General features: G+C 37.9%; 1 protein-coding gene across 5 annotated transcripts in view; it reads left to right on the top strand.

The window, feature by feature from the left end:
• DCAF6 (DDB1 and CUL4 associated factor 6) overlaps window positions 1-22250 on the top strand; it is a 58720-nt gene extending 36470 nt beyond the window's left edge. For 3 of the 5 annotated variants that reach the window (XM_031058128.1, XM_031058127.1, XM_031058125.1), the window contains 8 exons: window positions 1018-1133; window positions 1905-1988; window positions 2157-2478; window positions 12741-12879; window positions 15875-16031; window positions 17535-17623; window positions 20143-20248; window positions 21803-22250. In XM_031058128.1, coding sequence (XP_030913988.1) covers window positions 1018-1133; window positions 1905-1988; window positions 2157-2478; window positions 12741-12879; window positions 15875-16031; window positions 17535-17623; window positions 20143-20248; window positions 21803-21867 — 1078 coding nt within the window. In that variant the 3' untranslated portion in view covers window positions 21868-22250. Of the gene's footprint in view, window positions 1-1017; window positions 1134-1904; window positions 1989-2156; window positions 2479-7169; window positions 7212-12740; window positions 12880-15874; window positions 16032-17534; window positions 17624-20142; window positions 20249-21802 lie in introns of all 5 variants that reach the window. The other 2 variants (XM_031058129.1, XM_031058126.1) reach the window with 2 other exon arrangements.
• Window positions 22251-24475: the final 2225 nt, after the last annotated feature.

The following is a 24475-nucleotide window of genomic DNA, read 5'->3' as shown; positions in this document are numbered from 1 at the left end:
CCAGTACAGCAATGAATACACAGAATATTGCTCATCAAGAGGAGTAAGAGCTCTGATTTAACATAAGACATAAAATTCCTGAAGTCTAGACTGAATTCTCAAGAATCTCAACTAAGCATGATCTGTGCTGCTTCTAGCAATGTAGCATGTTAAATATTTGCTAATAACATACACAAATCAGAAGATATTTGTAAAGATACACTCTAAATTATTGAGAATCATGCTTATAATTGCCTTTTTTTTCTGCTTTTGTCCAATGATTTGCCTGAGTTTTAGGCCACATCACATAAGAAAGCTCAGCAACAAGACTGCATTTCCTGAAAGCTTTTGCTAAAGAGTCTAAAAACGTGAATTCCAATGACATTCAGGACAACATTTTACATATTTCCTGAGGATTCATTTTTCATGTTGTAAAGAGAAAATGGTGTCCCACAATAATTATCTAAACATGAATGGGGAGTAAATGTCAAATACCAGCTTATAGTGAATCTTGAGAAATAACAAAACTCTGAGAACTGAAAGTCCATACCTTGAAAGGTACAGGAGTGATAATTAGAGTTGAAGGACCTGAAGACTTTTTTCTGAATCAAATTTTTAATTGAATGGGATGACATTTATTAGTGCTCAGTTGATAGCTTGTCATACCTATAATAAGATGATTTGTGATTATTTATACATGTAAAAAGTGTGCAAATAGTGAAATAAAGCAAATCCTTTGGAATTCTTACAATATTTGGAAAAGCAATGACAATATTCTTTAAAGGTAAAAAAAAAGATGGGAAGGAGAGAACAAGGTTCTGTGATGCAGAGGAATTGTGTGGGATGAGTGGCAATGGACACAATAAAAGTGAATTTTGAAATTACTGTGAATTGGTTGTAGCTACTGCCAGGAGCTCTCACTTTACTGCAGTGAGATAGACAATGCTGGTCAAGCTGTGCTGTTGAAATGATCTTATTTATTTATTTGTGTATTTACATGATCCTAAATTATTTTCTTTTTCCATGTTATGTTGCCAGGAGCAGCATAAATTCAAGCTCTAGAGGAAGTGGAAGTCATTGCAAAACTGAAGGCCAAGAAGACTCTGTAAAAACAAAAACCTTGGATGAATCAGGGCCTGATGGGGAAGAAACAAGTAAGATACATGGGATTTCTAATGCTAAGGCAACAATTCTGCCCTCCAATGTCCCTGACTCCCATTGCACACACTGGCAGTCTCATATGTGCACATGAAGGCAGAACACAGCCATAATCAAGCATGAATTTTGTAGGAAAGAAGACATTAACCTGAGATAGCTGTAATAAATATGAACATTAACTTACCTTGTCTTTAGTTCTAAAAACATTATTCTTCTTAGAGGATATTGTGCCTCGATTTGTATAGGAAAATAGAACAACTGCACTTTGCAGTCATAAATGAGTGCTTGGAATTCTGTTGTGTTTCTTTCAAGCTTTCACTGTTTTATTAAATGTGTTGTCTTGCTCAGTTCGTTGCCAAAAGGGCAGTCAAGTCAAATGACCATTTCCAGAGAAATACAAAAAAAAAAATCCCTTTTAATAGACTGATAACTTCATTTGTCTTCAGAAATAATAGGTAGTGTCTGTATTAAGAGTACAAATGCTATTTTTGCTTCTTAAGTTCTCATAGCATAGGCTGCTAAATACATTAAGGAACAAGAAATGACTAAATTTTTCTCAGTTAGTGTGTTGACCTAGTCAACTAGATAGGTTTATATATACTGATTTTTATGGAACTGATAGCTGAGATTTCAGTAGAGACATTGACTTTGGAGTGGATTGCTTCGATTGGTTTCTTCTAGGAGTGCTGGTGTTGTTTAGACTTGCTTACATTATAGATGTGCATCTAATTGAAATCATTGGTTTACCATTAAATTGCTTAATTTAGGGGTTCCTGATGAATCTCTCAAGGAAGATGCAAGTGCTGAAGAGCTGAAAGGTACAGATGAAGCTGCAGAGACAACAGAAGCAAGTAGGTATCTGTACATAGCAAGTATGTATCTGTACTCTTTCAAGTAGTTATAGGAAGAAGTAGAGAATGAAATATTAACTCAGTTTGCATAATTTAACTTTGCTGACCATTTCTAAAATAGACTATAGTTGTTATTGTGACTTGTTTTCCCCAATATTTGCTTTTCAGCAGTATCAGATAAACCTGCTCCTGAGCACTCAGGAATTCAAGCAGAAAAAACCGGCCCCAATGCTGATGCTGTCGATGGGAACACAGAGGAAGAAGCCTCCTGTGAGCAGGGGGCACACCAAGCCCTTTGCAGGCAGAGCAGTGACCCCAGTGCCACCAGCCCTCTGGCCAGCGAGGAGCCTCAGTCCCAGCCGGAGTCCTCGGGGTTGGCGGCTCCGGACGACGCCTCCACCAGGAGCTCGGCGCTGCAGGAAACCGACGACAGCGATGACGATCCTGTCCTCATCCCGGGGGCCAGGTATCGAGGAGGCCCTGGCCACAGGTGAGGCCAATACCTGTCTCTGCTTGGCAAAATGCTTCTGGCTTTTTTTTTTCCTTTCTCTTTTCTTGTTTATTGCTTTGAATGAAAGATTGAGAAACTCAGCCCTCATATCCTTAAAGTTGTTCTTCGACAACTGGCCAAGAGCTTGATGACTGAGTGTAATTTGCCTATGTGTAAGATATGTACAGCTGCATTTTCCCTGCAAGCCAGGAAGGCTCTTGCAGATCTAATACCTGCTTATGCTGATCTCTTGCCCACTGAATGCTTCAGTGCTAAATATTTGCAGTTTATTTGTTATTAATCTCCCTCTAGTCGTAAGTATAGAAAGTTCATAGATTTGGGGACCGGGACCTACATTTTCTTTCAGTTGTACTTTAGGTGTTCTTATTCTGGCAAAGCAAGAGCTTTTAACTGCTCTTGTGCAGCAGTTGTGTGTTTGTAGTTCATATATTAAAACTGATGTGTTCAATTTTTCATTCTTCTTTTTCTCTGAAAGAGAAACTGTAATCCTTTTCCTTTTGTTGGTTATTAAATATTACTATGTATGTCAGTTAAAAAAAAAGGTAGACTGGCTGTTAGCATGAATAAAAGATGCATTTAGTAAGCTTTGTGCTTTTTTTACATGAAGAGCTGTACATACTTGTTTGATCATTCATTAAACGGAACCCTCAATTTGCTATTGTTGGTTTAATACCTTTCTTTACTAATTTTAAAACTATAAAATTATTTAAGCAACATTGCTGTTGTTAGACTTCATACAATACCTTTAGCTTTAGATGTTATTTAACCTCATGTCACATACCTTTGCTGTACTCCTGTTCAAAGACAGTGCTATTAATTTCTTGTGCTAGCAATGAAGATTCTTCACAGGAATTTACAATATGTATTCATTAGGAAATCAGGGAGAATTTAATGGCTGTTTCTAGGCAGGGTTTTGAATAATTTGCAGTTAAAATAGAAATCGTGAGCCAGCACATTGTCAGTAGTGGCAAAAAGAACAGTCAGTGGTTGTTTATTACAAAGCACAAGTAATTCTGCTCACTAAATGACAGTTTTTATGAAGAAGCCAATATACACAGATTCTGTCTTAACCCATTAACTTTCCATGCAGTACTAAGTATTTGTAGGCAGATATGGAATGGCAGAAATAGTTTCCCCTGCAGAGCCAATGTTCATTATGATGCAGTGATTGAAGAGCAAGCTGTGAAAAGCCCTGCAATTTTAATCCCATCTCCATTTTCAAGCAGGATTCATAGCTTCTCTTCATGCACCATGTTGTCTCTACAATGTAATAGTTCTGTAGCAATGTGGTAAGAATTACACTTCCAGGTATCACACAGCTGTTTCCATTTCCCACTAGTGGGGACATCCTAAATGAAGTTACAATTTATCTGACATGCTTTCTTTCCTCTCTGTGCAGTGAGATTTTTTTCCTGTAACAGTTTAAATTTATCTCCTAGGAAAGATCATTCAGCTAACTGAATGATACCATTAAAATCCTTTATGCAGTCCCCTGCTCCCTTATTCTTCCCCCCAAATAAAATCTCATGCTTTGTAGTCAGTGTTGGTTTAGGATTTCCTGCAGGCTTTCATTGCTCAGGTTTAATACCTGACTAGATCATTTTGTTCTGCTTTTGTGTGTGTGCAAGCAGTGAAGTTTTCCAGTTTAGCTATTGAGCATTACATTTCCTCCTATTCTTCAGGTTTTAGGAGTTTCCAAATGTACTCTGAGGTATTTAGGAAAAGTAAGACATCCTGTGTATGCTCAAAGGAATTTGGATCTCCAGAAAGGAAGCAGACACATGTCCTAAAAGCTATAGCTCTAAGCCCTGTTAGTATTTATAACTCATATTAGAGTGAAAGGAACTGGAAGTTCTCTCTAGTAGTACCATGGCAGTTGTTATAGCCTAAAATCCCTTTCACAAAACTGATCAAATTTATATAAAATCCCCCATGTCCCTTAATGAGTAGGAAGCTAACTCAAAGCATTGCTGCTGCCTTGGGTATACATGAACTAAAATTAGTTGTTTTGTTCTGTGCTAACATTCTATTTTGATTGAAATAATTTTTTACACCCAGTGCTCATCATTGAATGATGTTCATCCTGTCCATTTTCAGGTTTTGTCTCCTTAGACTGAGTGCCAAGTTTTTCTCACTCTTAGTAGTAAAAATTAATGAGTTTCCTGTCATTATGCTGGTTTCTGTCTCCTCTTCATGTTTCACTTTTTGCCTGAATGTGGTAGCCCAGCCCCCTGCACTGTTTGGGTTTTGCTGGAGTAATTCTGTGGTTGTTACTCTTGGTCTAGAGAGGATTTTCTGAGCACAATGAGCTGGAGCTATGTCCTCCTTCTCTCTTGCCTGTCACTGTTCCAGTGGGGCTCGTGGTCAGACACAAGCCCTGCACTCTTCCCTACTTTGTCATTCCTAATTAATGAGTGTTCCCTTTTACCAGAAGGAAGCTCAGAGGTGTATAATTCAATTTTATACTGCTGGTTTTCTTTTTCTCAAGGCCCTACAGTCCCCCCTATTAATAAGTTCCCCACCCTCAATGTGCTGCATGGTTCCATTCCTACAGCCTGCTCAAGGACCAGTAGCAATACATGGCACAAAATTGCCTGCAAGTCTGGGGCTCCACTCCTCCAGGATGCTTTCTGTAGGCTTCTTTTCTCTTTCCTCACTCAGTAAATTGTGTTATCTAACAATTCATTTACTAAATCTCTTTTTTTTCGAGTTTATCTAATGCTTTACTTTCCAATGTGTCATAAGATAATTAATGGCATTAATATCTGAGTAATAAAGTAGATTTTTTTTTCTCTGTAGAATACTTAGGGGGAGCTGCTTTGGTTTTTTTTGTTGTAGGTTTGGTTTGGTTTTGCTGTGTTTTATTTATTTATTTTTCTGAAGAAGAAAGACTAGTCTGCAATAATCTACCTTTTGTGAACATATTTTATATAATGAAGAAAAAAAGTTTCATTTTTCTATAGGACAAAAAATTTAAAAAAGGCTGTTGTAGCCTTCTGAGACAGAATGCAAAAAAATATTTGACTTATAAGCCTTTTCCAATATGTAGCATTACTGACTTTGTCTACAATCAATTTGTTTTTGTTTAGGCTGTGTTTTCTCATAAACGAAATACCACTTGTTTACATTGAGCAGAATATTCTACAGGTGGAGAAATTCAGATAAAGGAATCTGTCTGAGTCATTTGCCACTGTGAAGTACAGTTTTCTCCACTGAAAAAGAAGGGTAGATTTCTGATTCTGTACTCTGAAATCATGACCTGTAGCTTCCTCTTAAGGAAAAAAGTGGCAAAATTACCCTTCTGATAGCTCTGTTAAACAGAGCTCTAAATAAATTGAGAACTTCCTGCTACAGCTCACCTTATTTTTACTAAGATGGATGTAGATTTCAGATTTATTAAAAATATTGTTTATTTTGCAAATCTAATTGTACAATGTTTCCATTATTTGAATATTATTTGTAGTTGTAATGTTTTCAAGCTGAGGGTTTGATCTTTTTCTCAAATAATCTCATATTGTGGATACTTATAAATCTCAGAACATAATGAGGATAGGTGGTTTCTCACCAACTGACATGAAGCTGAGATATCAAGAAGGACTGGGCAAAGTCTGCACCTGCTTTAATATTTTGAAAAGGACTTTAAATAGTAGCAGCAAAATGTGGAGAAATACCATGATCCTTTGACTGATTGGCTAAGTCAGCTGCATGTTGACTAGGAGTCAGCTAGGAAGAGTTTTGACACAGGACATTTCTTTAAAAGAAATAATTGAGAATGTGACATCTTTTTTTCAGCAGCATTTCTTAGTCACTGAGTATCACTGTAGGAATGGTCTTCACAAGTGACTAGAAGAAGTTAAGCAATTATTTCATTTTTTCATGTTGTTGGGCCAGTCAGTGCATGCTCTTTTTAACAAAATGGATAAGGAAATGCACAGAATATTTTAAAATGAAAAAAAAATTAAAACCTTTTCTGTACAGCAGAGCAGTTTAGCTAGATACTCATCAAAGTAAATAACTTCCTGTACATTTTAGGGAATCCCCAGGAAAAGGTGCCTTCTCTGACAAATAAGGCAACATATGCAGGTCTTTCAGTCTGGACATATGCAAGGGCATTTCTCCTTTAAAACTTTCTGGGTCCAGCAAGTTTAGTTCAAACAGAGGGTTGTACCTTGTAATCGGTGGGAGGGGAAAAAAAAATCTATGCAAAATGTTCTTCATACGCAGAGAGTACAGTTTTTAATGGATTGATCTTAATTTTTACAAATTAGTCAAAACAGCTCTCTGAGGGCTGATTTCCTACTTAAATGACTGAATTAATTTTGTTTGGACTTTGAAGTTGATCTGGGGGTGGAGGCTAAGCCTGGAAAAAGCTACAGCTAGCTTTAACTAAGGTTAAAATCTAAAGAAATACTAATGTAAAATGGAAATGATGATACAGCTGCTGTGATCTATGAAGAATTACTGCATTTTATAACTTTACTTTGTGTACTGTTATATAATCTGAACACTATTTTTGCTGAAATACAAGTAGTCTCATGTACTGACTCATACACTGGGAAGAAGCCTTCTCAGTTGGAATTCATAGAGCACATTTTGTAAGAGATGCTAACCTTTGGAAAACATGGTACCTAGCATTTGTGAATGACTTCAGTTGTTATTCCCTTTACTAGATATAATATCAGAGGAACAGCGATAGGTGATAGAATAATGAGGTAATTCATTATTTTATTCCTCCCCCCCTCCTTTTTCTTGCCATATATTGGATTTATCAGGTTCTGGTTTTTCATATCTAACTGGCATTTTAAGAATTGCTGTACTTCAAATGCTATGAATTACAGAGCATATTGCTTGAGTTATATTTAGCTGCATGTGTTGCATGGAAATTGAAAAGAAATGGCAGTGTATACATTTTACAACCTATTAACATTTTTATCGTGTGCCATAGAAATTAATGGAATTTGAAAAGTGTGTAGCTTGTGAAAAGAAACATTCCTTTCTTTTTTTTTTAAATTGAGCTGCTAAGGAATGAGTTATATTTGCATGGGCTACTGCTGACTTGCTTTGTCTGGTAGTAGAGAACATCCAGTTCTGGACAAAAATATAAGACTACATGGATCAAAAACCATTTATATTTTTTGCCTGAACAAGGTTGTGGAGCTAAGCATAATTATTAGAGCTATACTGGGCAATACACATTTAGAAAGATAGATGCTAAATTTTACACAATATTGCTTTTAATGACGTTAAATGAAAAAAAAAATCACTTGATCTCATATTCTACATTGAAATACTTGAGGGAAGCAGTTGTAAGAACATATAAGACAATTTGGGTAATTGTGTTTGGCCACATGCTGTAAAAGGGAGCAACTCTCTGCTGTGATTTCAGCCAGAGGCCATCTACAGGGGAAATGGCCTAAAGTTGTTACAATGATGAAAATGAACATCTTGGCTTTCTGTGGCTGAAAAGGCAAAGGTGTGGGATGAGGTTCCATAAAAGACTTAGCCTGAGTCCTCTATTTTAAATGCCTCCAGGAAAATGGTGCAGATCTGTATTTCTTTGTCTTATATTTTCATCTTTGCTGCAATTGGAATACCTGGATTTAACTCGTCAGCTTTCTTAGAGGTTCAGGAATCTTTGCTGTTTGTACTTGAAATTTTACAATAGGCATTCTTTCTATATTCAGCATGCTTACCAAGGAGTTCTTTAGCTCTTCAGCACAGCCCAAGGGAATATTAGTTTCATATTGCTATAAATTTAATATAAAATAAATGATGCATTCAGCATAGAATGTTTTATCAGTCTTTTTTTCTCTGCTTTTCATCATCATTCATCTGCATATCAGGTGAAAATTTTTAAATGTTTTGTTACTGAGAATAGTTTAAATATTGATTGTGTTTGAAAGCTTGGAAATTACCTAGGAGGGCATTACAGTAAACATTTGGTTTTGTATGATCAACAGTGAAATAACTTGGGCTTTAGGGGTAGTGTCAGTGTGCTGTTAACAGGATGGTTTTGCCTTTGGTGTTGAGCTGTCTTAATGCTTGAAATTTGACAGCAGCAGTAAATCTCTTCCACAGGTTCAGAGGCTCCTAAAGGAAGTAATCAATCTCAGAAATATAATCAAATGTTGGCATTTAGTCAAGGAATCTATTTTAATATGGTGGTATAATTCCAAAGACAAGCCTTTGGAATTCTTGGGCAGATCAGTGGTAGCTGCAAGTGGATTCCTTTATAGGATCAATGAAGAAATGCCAGACCTGGCTCAAGGTTTGCTGCAGTGGTTTAGATCCACACACAAATAATATCAGGATCATGCAATGCCCTGAGTTGGAAGGGACCCACAACTGAGTCCAACTGACACCCCCAGGAATCCCACCATGTGCCTGAGAGCATTGTCCAAATGACCATAAGGCACTGGAGAAATAAGATCTAAGTTAATGGTTATAAGCCTTAGGTTCTCTGCAATTGTTTTGGATAGGGAAGACAGTGCAAAGGAGAAGGTGGCAACAAGAGTGGATTAAAAATAAGATGTTAACATTAGAGAGCTCAAGAGAAGGAATCAGGGTTTGTGGTCCTCAGCACCAGTACAGTGGAAGATCTCTCTGCGCCTGACAGGGGCTTGGGGGATGATCTTTAAGGTCCCTTCCAGCCCAAAGCTGTCTACTATGAAAAACAGAGCATGTTTGTCTGTGTGTGAGTACATTTGGAAACTTGGGAAGTGAAAAAAATCCTCAGTGCTGAAGGAATCAATACTGAGCTCAATACTCAGTGCAGAGCTGAGACAAGAGGGATGGAGCAAGGAAGCAGGGAGACGTGAGCTCTGCTCCCAGCTGAGCTCAGGAGACTGACCATTATCAGCCTGGCATAATGGTGTTTGGAAGAAGCAGGGTTATCTCAGGTACCAGATGAGTTTTATGGCAGCCACTACATTATTGTCCTTTAACAAACAAACCAGTTATTTAGTTGTGCAAATTGTACAGATTCTTGTTTTGAAAAAAATTCTCATTACGCTTCAGAATTTCTAAATATACAGAAAACACCCTGTGTGACAACTTCTATATTTTAAGACTTGGTTTATGTGTATACATATTTTCTATTTCTCTCCATTTATAATATATAGCTGTGGATCAGTTTGCATCACAGGATTTTTGTGGGTTTGTTTTTTTGTTTGCCTATCTTGAACCTATGTTTAACTAAAAAAATATGGCTGCACTTCTGAATCCCTACTCCATTAACCTTGGGCTTAATTTAAATGGACTTTTGATAATTAATTACAACTATTAACTTTGAGGACTTTAAACCTGGCTGATCATAAGGGGAAAAGCAGTGCCCTGTGAATACTTCCTAGAGCTGAACCCATTGATGGGGTTGCCTGAGTGCCAACTCCATGTGCATAATTTCCATTGTCTGACATTTTGTGCTTGGAAGAGCAGTGTGGAAGGGAAGCAGCAGCTCTCAGCCAGGCTCAGCTCAAGCTGACCTCAGAAAAGTTCAAATTGCACAGCACACTTCTGTACCCACTGATGCTCCAAGTGATGAGGCTGCTTCTGTGTTTGTGTTGGCAAAGACAGGAATTGCTCATCACAAATACAAATGAAAACAGCTATGTCAGATTTTAAAATTCTTGCACATGTATGACTTAATTTTAGAAAATCTGTAGTTATCACCAAGTAATATATCTCGGAGAGAAGGCTTTTTCCTGGAATGTTCTTTGTTCTGAAATGTCACTAAATTGGGCTCATATTTATGTTTTCTGGAGCAGACTTGCCTCTGCCATGTTCTTGCTTTCTGCAGGGCTCAATCCCAGTATGACAGTTGTGTGTGCTTGGCTGCCTTCTCCCTGGTGAAGGTAATCATTGGTGTCCAAGATAATTAAATAGAAATTCACTCCTGCCTTTTAAAATGAGGCCCCAAATGAGGAGGTTAAATTCAGAACTCCATTTAGTTGAAAGACAGTTTTAACCAAAAGTTGCTTCTGTGCTTCTGCTCTTATTTAAAAATGCATTATTCGGATTGCTGAGTAGTATTGAGGTTTTTTTGTAATGTCTGCATATTTCAGCCTAGGGAAATGGAGAGGAGGAGATCAATTTTCATAGAGATGTTTGGATGAAAAATTGTGCAAGAAACTACTTTGCTTTACCAATTAGCTACTTTAATATCATCTTCTAATCCCAAGACATGTTACTGCTGTCCAGCAAGTAACCCTTCTGAAACAGCTGGATGAGTCTGCTGCTCTCTCAGTCCTAGTGATGTTTAACTTCCCAGCCTCTTCACTGCACATCTTTAATTAATTTAGGTAAATAAATGCACCAAAATTACAAAAAGGAATCACAGTAAATGATAGATGCTTTTACTTTCTCACACAAACCCCATCCTTTTTGAAAAGCAAGTAAAACCCAAATCTGCACAAATAATGGTTTGAAGTTTCTGTAAGTGTTTGATGCAGCCTATCATGTGTCTGTCACCCTTTTTCCTTTAAGTAGAAGCAAACTGGTGAGGAGAATAACTCAGTGATCTTTGAAGCACAGTAGATAAAGAACATAGGCTTCTTTTTTTACCCCTCTGTTGTATGATGATGTTGTGAAGAACTCTCTTAAATCTGTTGAAGATTAAAGTTGAAACTCGGCATATTAGAAGGAATAACTGAAAAATACAGTGTATTTATTTACTGTAGTATAAAAAAGATGAACCAGGAAATTGTCTGGGGTTTGAAAGGATAGAAAACTCTCACCAAGGAAGTAGTAGTAGTCTACTTTTTCTGGTGCTGTTTGCTGGGCAAACATCTAAGAAATGTGTTATAATATATAGCACACTGTTAAGTGGATCTATTGACTGGTGCTTTCAAAACTCTTCTGGTTTCTATAAAAAAAGTATTAAAATTTATTTTGAAAGCTTAGCTGTATTAGGTGATCTGTCTTAGTAAAACAGTGTGTGGTTTGTTGGTTTATTTGTTTTTTTTTAGTAAATAAATTTGCATTAATGACTTACATTCATTCTCCTTTGCTTAGCTGTAGCATAACTTTATTTCACCTTAACTTTCTGGTGCAACTTTCTCCTGTGGGAAAAAACTGGACAAAAGTCTAAGCAGATCACTGGCTGAGAGAATTAGTGATCAGATAGATCTGGTAGGGGTTTTTTCTGGAGTAGAGGACTTGTTGCTGGAGTCTCCAGGATCAATGACTAAAACACTGGAAAACATTACTTAAAAACAAATTCAAGTTACTTTCTGGCAGCAGTGTAGTGAGGTTCCTGGATCAGTTTAATTTTTAGGATCATATAAATTGCTGTAATAATTTCACTCCTTGCATTCTGCTAAAATCTTTACCTGCTTCTTCTTGAGAGTGACATTCCCCTTGGACTTTGTTCAGGACCTCAAAGTTAATAATGACAAGGAATGACAGAAGAAAAAGAACTGAGATGTGACTGTCTGGTCATAGCTGGAATTATGGGGATCTGCAAACTGAACAGTTAAGCAGGAAAAATTTGACACCAAGGTCTTTTCACAGATTAATAAAATAATAAGTTCCTGGATTAAATGGTCACAAAACAAATTACATAATTTGGCTTTTGTTTTTTTCCTCTGGTATTTTAGGAAATGTCCAGCTGTAAACCTTACTGCTACCATATGGGATAGGTGCTCCAATAATTGATCTCAAATCACCTTTTCCTTAGTAAGAGCTTCTTAAAAGCTGTGTAAATCTTGAGTCTTGTCATAGAGAAATACTGACGAGAAATACATTGGACAAAATCTTATGAAAAACCAAATCACACATTAGATCCTTAATGGCTTTTTAAAAACTTCTGTTCTGGCATAGATTTATTTGAAAAAATTTTTTGATCTTATAAAAAACCAAATCACACTGAGAGACACATTAGATCCTTAATGGCTTTTTAAAAACTTCTGTTCTGGCATAGATTTTTTTTTTCACTTCAGAATTTTGCTACCTCAGTATGGGTGGAGGATGAAAATAAAATAGCATGTGAATTTTGCCAGCAGCTGAAGTTTGTTCTACAGAGGGGGAATAAAACCTGGCATCACTTGACATTCCACTGTCTTGCATGCTATTCTTGTTGTAAGCCAGGATGGAAAAAATTCACGTCTGTAATTTTACAGTTGGGATTATGCTGATGTCTGTGTCAAACTCATGGAGAATGTGCTGGAGTGCCTAATGCTGATGTCTGGGAGCCCCTTGCAGTGTGTGGGGAGGGGCTCTCAGTGCTGCTCTCTCTGGATTCACAGACGATCCGCTGTGGCCCGCATCCAGGAGCTCTTCAGGAGGAGGAAGGAGAGGAAGGAGATGGAGGAGCTGGAGACGCTGAATATCAGGCGCCCCCTGATAAAGATGGTTTACAAAGGGCACCGCAACTCCCGCACCATGGTACAGCCTCTGGGGCTTGGGGGCTGGGGCTTCATGGGCTCACCCAGGGCAGCTGCCCCTGCTGGCCTTGCCAAAAAGGATCTGGGGATGCTCTGGAAGCACTTTGGCTTCTGTGCTCACTTGGGAGGCACAGAATTTGCTCTGTGAAAATTAAAATTAGTGTGACTCATGTTACTGTGAAAGGCATTGAAATACTCCTGAGTTTAAGAGTCTTTCCCTTTAACATCTTTTAAAATTTGGGGTATTTTTCTTCTTTTTTATTTTCTCTCTCAGCTTATGTGGCATAAAATGTGCCTACTTTCCAAATTATGATTTAATCCTCACTTTCCCTTCCAAGCTGTTCAAAATTATTATTTAATCTTTCAATTTGAAGAGCTTGGAAGGGAAAGTGAGGATCAAATCAGAGTTTTGAAGAACCTTAACATCTCTGAATTAAAAACAGGAAGGAGTGCTAGTTATTAAATTATAATTTAGCTACTAGATGCCTCATCTTTTTCACACAAAATCCTGTATTTTAAGAAAAATGCAGTTATTGTGTTTGTAAAGCAACGGTGCATGAAAAACAGATGCTACTTTCCTTGCTATTTCTTCTTTTTGGTTTTTGCAATATTTTGAAGATGTGAAGTTCTGAATTCTAGGTGGTATTTTGCAGCAATAGCTGGTGTGTTATTTTGCAGCTGATGTGAGGAGTAGTCCCTTTACCCCCAAAAAGCCATTTTCTAGGGTTTGCATGAATAGCTTTGATTTCACTGGGAAAAATGCTCGACTAAATACATATTTCAGTCTACATAAGCAACAGGGTTTAGAGTACACTTTGATTAATGACAAGGAGTTTTGCACTGTATTTCAGAAATGTATTTGATTTGATCCAACCCTGATTAGTTTAAAAGTCCTGGTGGCAGGCACTTTGTGGTTAAAAGATACTAAAAGTGAATTCATCTAAGGCTTCATTCAGTCTCTGTCTGCATAGCTGTTATTATATAGATTATTTAAGAGATTTTGTTGTTTGGTTTCTTGGGGATGTGGGTTGGTCTTTTTGCTTTTGTTTCACACAAGCACCTATGGCAAGGAATGCACAGAGTGAAAGAAAATGTAATTTTGTTTTCCCTGTTGGTCTCTATGGTTGCAAATTTCTTTTTGATCTGCTGGTTTGAGTAATGCCCTCATTCCTGCAAGGCAAGAGCTAATGATTTTTCCCTTTCAAATTTATGAAGGAGACAGCTTAAAAAAGCTTTGTTTCCTACACACCTGAGCAGCCCAGGGATAAAGTTGTGTTGTCAATTACATGAAGCATTTATATATATGTGTATAATTTTTACATGTACATACATATATATGGGTGTGTGTATGTGCATATCTCGTGAATTAAGGTTATGCAAGCAAATGGAATAATTCTGATTCTTCCTTACTTTTAAAGCCTTGATTTGGCAATCTTACATTTTTTTGTAGTCCTGCTTTTAAAACAGTGACTTTTAGAAATGTTTGAAAACCAAAATTTTTAAATGTGAATTTCAATTCTGTTCATTTCTGGGATGCTAAAATTAGATTTTATGAGTATTGAGAAGTATGAGTAAGAGAATACACAGGATACAGAAAGAGGTCATGATTGAAAATTAAAATAGAAAATTAATTTTTTTATTATTGGAGATAATCTAGATGTAACAGGATAATGAAAATATGTATTAAAAGGAGCTATAAGACAAAAGCTGCTGAAAGATTAATACATTGGAATTCATTACAGGAATGCAGCTTCTCTGGTTTATTTTTAGACATCGGGCTGACTTTATTGCACTGACTGCAGTCATTGGGACATCTTCTATAGACAAAGATCTACCAAGCCTGAAATTTAAAACTGGGCATACTTATGCTGGAAATAAACCACATATTTCTAACAGCATAAGGGTTCAACTTACTAATGAATCTGTATCAAGGTAGCTAAGGCAAAGCACAGAGCTAGGCAACATCTCTGCCTTTCTCTTCAGGGCATTTTCTGAGGGGTGTCTGCCAAAAGAAAGATAAAGATCCAGGCATGGCCCTCTTTAGAGCCTTACCTGGAAAATAATTCATAGCAGGATGCTGTGTAAATAGTCTCAAACTCAAAATTCTGTCCCTTATGCTGGAGTTACTCCTAAATGCCAAACTGAACTTCCAGCATTGGAAATTGTCTGTGTGAACTCCAAGCTGCTGCCCACGCAGCTCTTGCTTGCACAGGTACCTCTCTTGCCCCTTGGATGTCAATTAAAAGAGTTTGTAGGAGGTACTGCTGGCTCTCAAAATAAGTTCTACACACAAGGCTACACTTCAGCCATCCAGGCTTGTTCCTGCAGCACAAACACCAGGGTGTTGTGGAGCTCTCAGCTCACATCTCATGACTGTGACTGAGTTTTCTGGCTGTTGTTGAAGCAATGTCCCTTCTCCCTCTGCCACCCCATCAAGCTTCTCACCTGTAGAGGACAGGGGATAGCAAATTTATATCATTTCACAATGGTTATTTTGAGGTCCTATGCTGAGTAAAATCAGAAGGGATTTCTGAGGAAGGTTTCACAAGCTTCTGTCTTGTCTCCTGTTTCCCTGTAGTGGAAAATCCCCCCCAGGGATTAGCCTTTCACAAACTTTAACTTGGCCAAATTTTTCCTAAAAACTTCTTTGCATACCCCTGTATCCAGTATAATTTCTGTGACTTCAGAAAGTGGCAGATCTGCAGACATGTATTTTCATACTGTTCAGTCTGGCCCAACTCCTCTCGCTCTCTTTTTTTTTGGTGTTTTTTTTTTTCCCCTTTTTTTTTTTTCCTTGTTTGCAGCTACTTTGCTCTGGAAATCTAAAACTTTCTGAACTCTCATTTTTTAATCACTCTTCTTTAAATGTTTCCTTTACAATTTCTTCAATCTCATTTCTGCATGGGCTGAGCTTTCCTTCAGCAGCACTGTTAGTACAGACACAGGAGCATGCTCTTTTCACTGCTGGGTCTTACAAAGTTTTGTTTTTCTTGCAGATAAAGGAAGCCAACTTTTGGGGATCCAACTTTGTCATGAGTGGCTCAGACTGTGGCCACATTTTCATCTGGGACCGGCACACTGCTGAGCACCTCATGCTGCTGGAGGCTGACAACCACGTGGTGAACTGCCTGCAGCCTCACCCCTTTGACCCCAGTAAGAGCAGCATTCTCACACTCTGCACATCCAGCTTATCTGCACTAGAGCATTTCAGTCTTAAACTCTGTCTCAACAGAGCAATGCAATGATTAATGAGACGTTGTTCATATTTCCCTTTATAATTCAGATAATAGTGCTTTTAATTTTGCCTCTTACTAATGACCTTTGGCCCTTAAATCCCTCCTTACTCAAAAATTTATTGAAATCAAACTACTCTTAGCACAGAATTTATAGAAATATTGTCAGATGTAATAAGAAGAATCTCAATTTTTTGCTGCCCTCAACACATAAAATGTTTTCTATGACACTAATGAGGGAAATATGGGGTTGCTGAAATGCCAGCAATACTTGGAAATTATATTGGAATCTGGTCTCTGCTTGGCTTTATTAAAAAAATGCAGTGGAAGTGGGTATCTCCCTCACACTGGCATTGTGAGATTAGAATTATTAATAAAATTAATAGAAATCCTAATAATTTATGTTTAGAGGAAATCCTTCATAGAAAAGATGGACCAAAGCAGTAGAAGGAATCACATGTAGCTGGGAAATCTGAGCCATCTTCCAGCCTCTGACACAGAGAAAATATTTGTGGTTTGTTTTTTTTTCACAGCTTACCTGGCTATATAGTAAGAGTCAGCTATCAGTAAATTAGCAAGTGAAGTTGTTATAATAATACTAGAAGAGGCTGGGGGTTTTTCAAACAGTTTGGGGGAACATGAAATACTGTCCTACATAGGGTAAGCCTTGAACTTTTAACTTTACTGAAATTGACTTCTTGTATATGTCCTGAGTTGGATACTTCCTTTGGAAGCACCTTTCAAAGTGCCCTGTAGCTTTGCTGATGTCTTGTTGGAGTGTGTCACACTCTGAAGGTGTCACTAAGAGAGCTCATCCTCCTTCTAGGACAGTTACTCTTGTTCAGCTTCCCAGTTACTGAGAGCTTTCTATGGAATTTTAATTCCTGCAGTGGCTTTTGTGCAATGATCTGGAGAATGTTCTGCACCTTTTCATATTTTTCATACTTTATTTATAACATCCATTGCATCTTTATATTTAAATATAAAATAAATTTACACAAAATTCATGGAAATTATCAAAGATACATTTGAAATTATCTTGGTTCTGCCTTTGTACTGGGTCTACAAATTCTAAAGCTTTGTTATTAATGCTTATACTTATCAGTAGAAATGAATCAGTAGTGGCTGGGTTTGCTCTTACCTTTTGCTTCTATCTTTTGTATATTTTGGTGATTTTTTTCAAATTTAAAACAGGGGGCTCTTGATGTTTGCATTTGTTTTCTTCATATCTATATAGATAGATTCAAAAACAATCTATGGAGCAGACCTCATGTGGTGACTTGGTAATTACAAGCTCTGTTCAGCATGAGATCTGACATTTGCAAATAAATGCTTCAAGTGAAATATTTTTCCTCCATTTAAGAGCAGAAAATACCAATAAACATAACACATTTAATTTATAATTACTGTTATTTACTTCTAGTTCTGGCCTCTTCGGGTATTGATTATGATATAAAAATTTGGTCACCACTGGAAGAATCCAAGATTTTTAACAGAAAACTTGCAGATGAGGTAAGACCCTTTCCTCCTTTTTCATGGTAATGTTGTGTCTTTAATACTATAAAAGCCTTTGGTACAAATTACTGATATTGAATTAGCAGAGTTATTTAATGTTCAAGAAATGAGCTACAAATAAAAAGCTGCCCTTCAGAACAGCTGACTTTCATATCCTTGGCAGTTTGCATTTCCTCAGGTCTTCTAGAAATTATATAACATGGTCTGCTATTATGTACATGAAAGGAGTTGGAAGAAGTGTTAACACTCAGATATAGAAGGAAAACTGGCAGGAATTAATAAACGAACATAGTGCCTGTCTCTAAACAAATAAATGAAGGGAAGATGAAGGAAATAAACTGAAGGTAATACAAGGATATACAGAACAACACAGAGTACAAAAATCAATCCTATTAAATATTCAGTGGCATAAAAGGGACTTAAAGGTTAAGATTGCACATGGGAACCTCATGGAATAAAGCAAACATTGCAAGCCCAATCAGTTATAAAAGTCCAATGTGAAGTTATGTAACTCATTATTTTCATGTTGTCCTCAGAGCAATAACTGGATATAGCAACTGGCCTGGGGTGACCATATAGCTGACTGCTGAATAATCATATTTGAGTGATTTACATAACACAATGTATCAAAATGTTATATGGTTTTCTGTAAATAATATTATAGGACAGGTTTGGTTATAGGGCAGTCAGTTGGGGGCTTTTTTTGTGAAATCTCTTGGGCAGTACAGATAGAGAAGACTGGGGATTTTTAAATAATTTGATTACTCTGTAGTAGTGCTGAATATATTTTAAACAAAGAGGAACACACAACCCTTAGCCACCACCCCACATCCCTGGAAAAAACCCCAAACCATCCACTTGTGAGTTTTGAACCTTTCCCATTCTTTTAGCACTGAGTGAAGTGACACTTCCTTGCATATTGTGTGACAGCTTTAGTCGTGACATGTTTTGGAGCCTTTGGGGTTTAGAAGTATTGCTAAACATACATGTGTGCTAAAATTAATTATTGTACTTTAGCTCCCTCCCTTTATTTCTAATAATTGCAAATTATTTAGACACTTAGTTATGTTTTCTTTAATAAAAATATAGAACTTTCAGAAGAATTGACTGCAGTGCTGTTTGTAATTTTACATGGTTTTTGTTTTTTAATTTATTTCCTGCATTGACATACCTATGTAGGGGACAGGAGATGTTCATAGCAATAAAATAGTTCTCACTATTTCCAGTTTGGCTGGAATAAGTGTCCAACATACCTGAACTGAATTTTCCACAGAAGGGGGAAGGTCTGAGGAGAAAGCACTGTGTTTGAGGAAAGTTCCATATAGATGCAGAAATGTATTTAAAATTGAGAGAGGCCATGACCTTAGTGAATAGGAAAAGACAGTGGGGATAAGAAAAAACCTCTGAATGGAGACAAAGACTCAGTGCCAGGTTGTCAGGGGGGTTATTGATGATGCACTGCAGAAATGTGGGGTGAAACAGGAATAAAGAGCAGCTGCTGCCTTCTCAGTTTGCTTCTGTAAGGGAGGGATCAGCTGTGCCAAGTGCCTGGCAAACAGGTGAGAATGACAGAAAAGAGGTGCTTTGATTGGGAAGGGAGAAGAAACTGCAAACATTTGCAAGAACATGTTCCTCACAAGAGGAATAGGCTTGAAGAGTCTCAGAACAAGAATTTCATTATTTTCCTGTCTTACAGCAGCTGATCTGGGAGCAAAGACTGAAAAATGGTCATAACTTGTCTCTACCTAAAGAAATTTTTGTGCTTAATGATAACAAAAGAACGTAGTCTAAATGTGGGACAACCTGCAGTGTGGGATTAAAATTTATGGAGGAAGAAAGAAGGATGGCAAGGAAGTACCATGAGGAAGGAATGAGGGAAGAGAAATAAAAGTACTCATTAGTGGATATTTTTTTTCTTGAAAATGAGACAGTAGGAACTGGCTCTTTCAAGTCATTTAGAGGCAAGCTGTAGCTCTGTTTACAAAGAATTATGGAGCTAAAGAATGTTCCTGAAGTGGGATAGAAATGGCTTGTGTTCCTTGGATTTTCTCCAAAAGTTTCAAGCAGCATGAAGGTAGGAGTTGAGGGTAACCTCATCTCTTTTCCTTCCCACATTCTTGGCCAGCACTGGTGCTAGAACTTTGTTCTCTACAACAGTTGCCATCTGGAAACAGCTCTTTCTATCATCAGTCTGCTTTACTTCATGAAAGATTTCCGAAGTTTTTCTTAGTCACTCATCTTAGTATCTGCCATGCATGTGCACAATGGAACCATGATCTTACTAGAATGTTCTTTACACAGATAATTGGACATTTGCAGGCAGAGTCCACTGGCTGATTTTACTTACACCAGACAACAGTATTCAATAGCAATTATTAAAATATTGCTCCCTTATGGTAATTTTGGATTCTGTAAAATAGCTTTTGCACAGAAACTTTGTATCTACAAACCCCTATCAATGCAGTATAATTCTGTGTTTATTTCTGATGCTGTTTTTTTCCTTTCCCTGCCTCCAGGTTATAACTCGTAATGAATTAATGCTGGAAGAGACCAGAAACACCATCACTGTTCCAGCTTCCTTCATGCTCCGAATGTTGGCTTCATTGAATCACATAAGAGCAGGTGAGAGACTTCTGAAGAGCTTGTCCACAGCACTGGTCTATGAAAAGAGCAGGCTGGCTGGGAAATCATCAAGACCTTAGCTGCCTGTGGCTGTACTTGGGGTTGGTGAGAAGATTCAAGGGTTGTTCAAGGTTCTGTTAATAGAAGTACTTAGGAATTGCTTCTTTGGTATGAGACTTGCAACATCTTTGCAGGTGTTATTTTTTATCTCAAAACAAAGAGCAAAATGTGGTTTTAGATGTTGAAAAATACTCTCTTCAGGAGTCATCTTTTCAGTGAGTATGATGGGAAAACTATTGGGGAGGACTGGAATGAGCTGTAAGACAAACTGGCTGTGCTTGTGGGAGTTGTCTAGGGGCAAAGGAAGGTGTGAAGATTCAGGACTGTGGGAGGCATTGCTGAGGCTGCTGGCAGCTGTTCCCAGGGCAGCAGGATGTCCCTCCAGTTCCCATGGGGCTGAAACTGATGATAAGAGAGTTGCATGGAAGAATCATCACTGGGAAATGGATGTTGGTGCTGGGGAAGCTGAGTGCAGTGGATTGACCCTGAAGATGGAGGACAGTGGAGAGATATCACACACTGTGTAGGAAGCAAGGAGATGAAGTTTTGGGAGGCTGGCATGGCATATGGAGCAAAAACCTAACAGACCTGTAGATGAAGGTGAAAGTGATGGGAAATAGTGAATATGTGGACTCTGGCTGAGCAGAGAAGTGGCTTGCAGTGGTGAGGTGTGAAGGAAGCTGTGCCTGGTGGCAGCTGCTGCTCCTCTCTCACCTCTGGCTGCTCTGTGAGCCCTGGGCGCCAGAAGGGTGCCATGTGTCCAGCCCAGTGCTGCACCTCCATGCCCCTGTGTTTCCTTCAGTTGTCATTATCTCTTCTGAGTGAAATGCTAAAAGAACTGCCCAACACTTCAGTTACAACTATTTCAGCAAATGTCTGTTATGGCTGGGTGGAGAGTTCCTAAACCTGACTGCATTTTGCTTGAGTGATTGCTCTTCAGCTAGTCATGTTCCCTCACACGTTTCTGTATTTGCCTTTCTCTAAATATTTACATCCAAAGTCACTTTTTCTGATGTATTGAAGTGACAGGCAGATTCCCCAGTTTCTGGACTATTCACATTTCTAACTGTAGCTATTGTAGTTTCAGCTCCCCAGCACAGCATTTCTGTCCCTTGTAGTCACCATCTCATTTTAATGTTATAATTGCATATTGTTATACTGTATTTTCTGTGCTGACAGTCAGTCAGCAGCTACAAGGTTTTTCCTTTTGTACACAGATTTTGCTTTCATGCCTGGAAATCCTTAAGGGCATTTCTCCTTCTTTCTTGTGGTAACACTCTACCACTAACTACCTTTTCTTCTTTCTTGTGGTAACACTCTACCAATCTACCACTAACTACCCACTCTCTGCTGTCAGTCCACACAGACTTTCTTCTATCCTAAAACCCACAGCCATATCCCATTGTGTAATAGTCCAGGGAGACAGCATGTAATAAATATTTACCAGAAAAACAAAATTTTGCAAGTTCTTTTTACTAAATCTGTGTTTTGCAGACCGATTGGAAGGTGACAGATCAGAAGGATCTGGCCAGGAAAATGAAAATGAAGATGAAGAGTAACCAACACTTGTGTGTGAGCACCTGGAAGTCAATGAAATTTGTATAAGACATTAATTATATTTTTCCTTACAGAGCTTTAGTGCAATTCTGAGGTATTGCTTTTGGATAACCTAACCTTTTGTTTTTTTGAATGACTGTGTGCATGACTTGGGGAGAGTGTGCAAGTTAAAATAAACAAAAATGTTTTTAAAATGTTTTGCCATGTATGAGGGGTGCTAGAAGATGCCAAGTGCAATATTTTCCTTAAACAGCAAATGTGAGAGCTTGGATCAATGTTTTAAAGTAACTTTCATGATAGTAAAAACGTTGGTTCAAATAAATTTCTATACCTGCTGTTTGCATGTTTGTTGCTTTCTAATTAAAAGATTTGGTTGTTTTAAGTAGTTTTCTGGTTTTTATTTGTGCAGCAATTGGTTTATCACCTTGTAACTACAACCCCATTGCTGCCTTTGCAGTATTTGCATTCTTTCTTACACTGTTTGTGAAGTGACAAACACAATTATTTCTTGCAGTGAGCACGGGGGACTTTTAAGACCCTGTGTCTCTTGATTCTTGCATTTCCCACACTTACATGGGCAAAAGTTATCTCTCCCTCAGTTGTATAATGTCACTTCCCATTCTCTGTGCCTGGGTCTGTAATGCTGTGAAATAGTTGCATTTCACTGATAGATCTGTGAGTCTGCCTTTGCAACAGCAGCAGGTACATCTTAATTTCCACTGGATTTAGGGAACATGAATTTAAAAATTCCTGTGCATTGTTTCCTGGGAGTAATTATCTGGGAAGATTGTTCAGTCTGTTTTACGGGCTTTACCCTTCCTCCACAGATTTCTGGATGGCAATGGGGAAGAGCAAGTGAAGGGAGGAAGGTTGGAGCAGTGGAAAGAGCTGTTTGCTCAATGGCAGTTCTTGCCAAGGATGGCAGATGCTGAGAGGCTTCATTGGGGAATACAGAATGCTGGGAAGAATTCTAAATCAGGGGGATGAGGGTACTGGAGGCTTCATTACCCTGCTGACATTAAAATAGACATTCATCACACGAGCTGCACAAACTTTGCTGACATCAACAAAAGGAATTCCCCACACTAAATAAAAAAGAACCTTAGCACAACATTCTGATGTCCTGATTCACAGTGCAGGCAGGCTGAAGGGACACGGGGAAGGGATATAAAGGGAAAACTAAAACAACTGAAAGAGATAAAGAGAAATTTGTGAGGGAGGAGAAGTGGGAATTATATGGAACTCAGCTGGCAGTAACAGTGAAGACATTCCCTTGGGCAAAGGAAGAATAACATAAGGGGAGAGGAAAAGTGTGAGGAGATGGATAAAGGGTGGCTGGGTGGTTTCCTTGTTTGTTTTAAAGGAGAAGTTAAGCAATTGAAAGTGATGCAGTGAAGATAATTTGGCAAAGGAGAAAATAACTGCTGGGGAAAGAGATTTTTTTGAGGCAGAGGTTGCTGAGAAGAATGGACACCTGAAACACTGGAGTGCTGTGAAACCCAGGAAACTTCACATCTTGAGGAGGTCAGTGCAACAGAGAGAGGATGGAGATCTGCTAAGTGTTTGATGTTTACCTAACATCAGCAAGGGAGAGGAGAAAATGTCAAGGTAAGATGCTTGTTTGTTAAGGATATCTGTCTTTTCTGGTAGAGTAAGTGGCCCTTCTGTGGGAGAAGGGAGCATAACTGTAGTTTTTTCTCATGAGATAACATTTTAGTCAAGCATGTTTAAATCACTAAGAAATGAAAGAATGTTTTATGACTTTGTGGTGGATCTGTTTGGAAAGGGGGAACATGGGTTTAGCACTATTCAAACCTTGCTGCTCATAGCACTGCACTGAGCAATGTTTTTCTATCACATGTAAATTAAGCTTGAATTTTTAAAACAGGGGTTCTGCTCTCATTAGAATTAAAATGACTATACAAGGAAATATCTAAGGTGTTTAGTGTATAGATAAAATAGGATTGTCTGCTCCACTGCTGGGGCTCCTGAGCAATTTTGTGAATGAAATAGAGTAACACAGAGTTTGATGCAGTTGGGTTCTGTGTAATTGATTTTTGAGGTAATTTCTTCCAAAATTAGCCCTGGTGTTTCTACAGAAACCTGACTCTTCTTATTTAGAAATTATTAGTTTTCTGCCTTGAAAATAAATTCTTCCTCAAGTAAATATATAGAGAGGATAGGTTTTGTCTTCCCCAGAGAGGTTTAATAAATCACTGTGAATGTCTTTCTAAAAATAAAAATGCTGCTTCTGCCACTTTTACTTTACTTGTAGCAATTGCCAGCATAGAGCATACCAACAGCAATAATCTTGTCTTTTTTTCCCCACAGTTCCCCAATAGGCACATTATTCCCAAAATGTCTCTTATTTATTCAAAGGCTAAATATTAGCTTTAATTCCTGATGCACAGCTGTGGGTTTACTGATTAAAAGGAGGATTTAATCTCAATAAGGGAAAAAATGTAATATCTGGAGGGTTTTTCAAATTTCACTGAAGCTTTTCAGACAGTTTTTCTAAAATGAAGATATCTATAGTGTTTGGGTTGGCAATTTTTTTAATTAACATTTATGTAATGGGCTAAATCTGAGTTCCTAGAGCCATACAATAAT

Source organism: Geospiza fortis, unplaced genomic scaffold (assembly GCF_000277835.1).
Source record: "Geospiza fortis unplaced genomic scaffold, GeoFor_1.0 scaffold72, whole genome shotgun sequence".
NCBI lineage: Eukaryota > Metazoa > Chordata > Aves > Passeriformes > Thraupidae > Geospiza > Geospiza fortis.
This window is presented reverse-complemented; position numbering and strand designations above follow the sequence as displayed.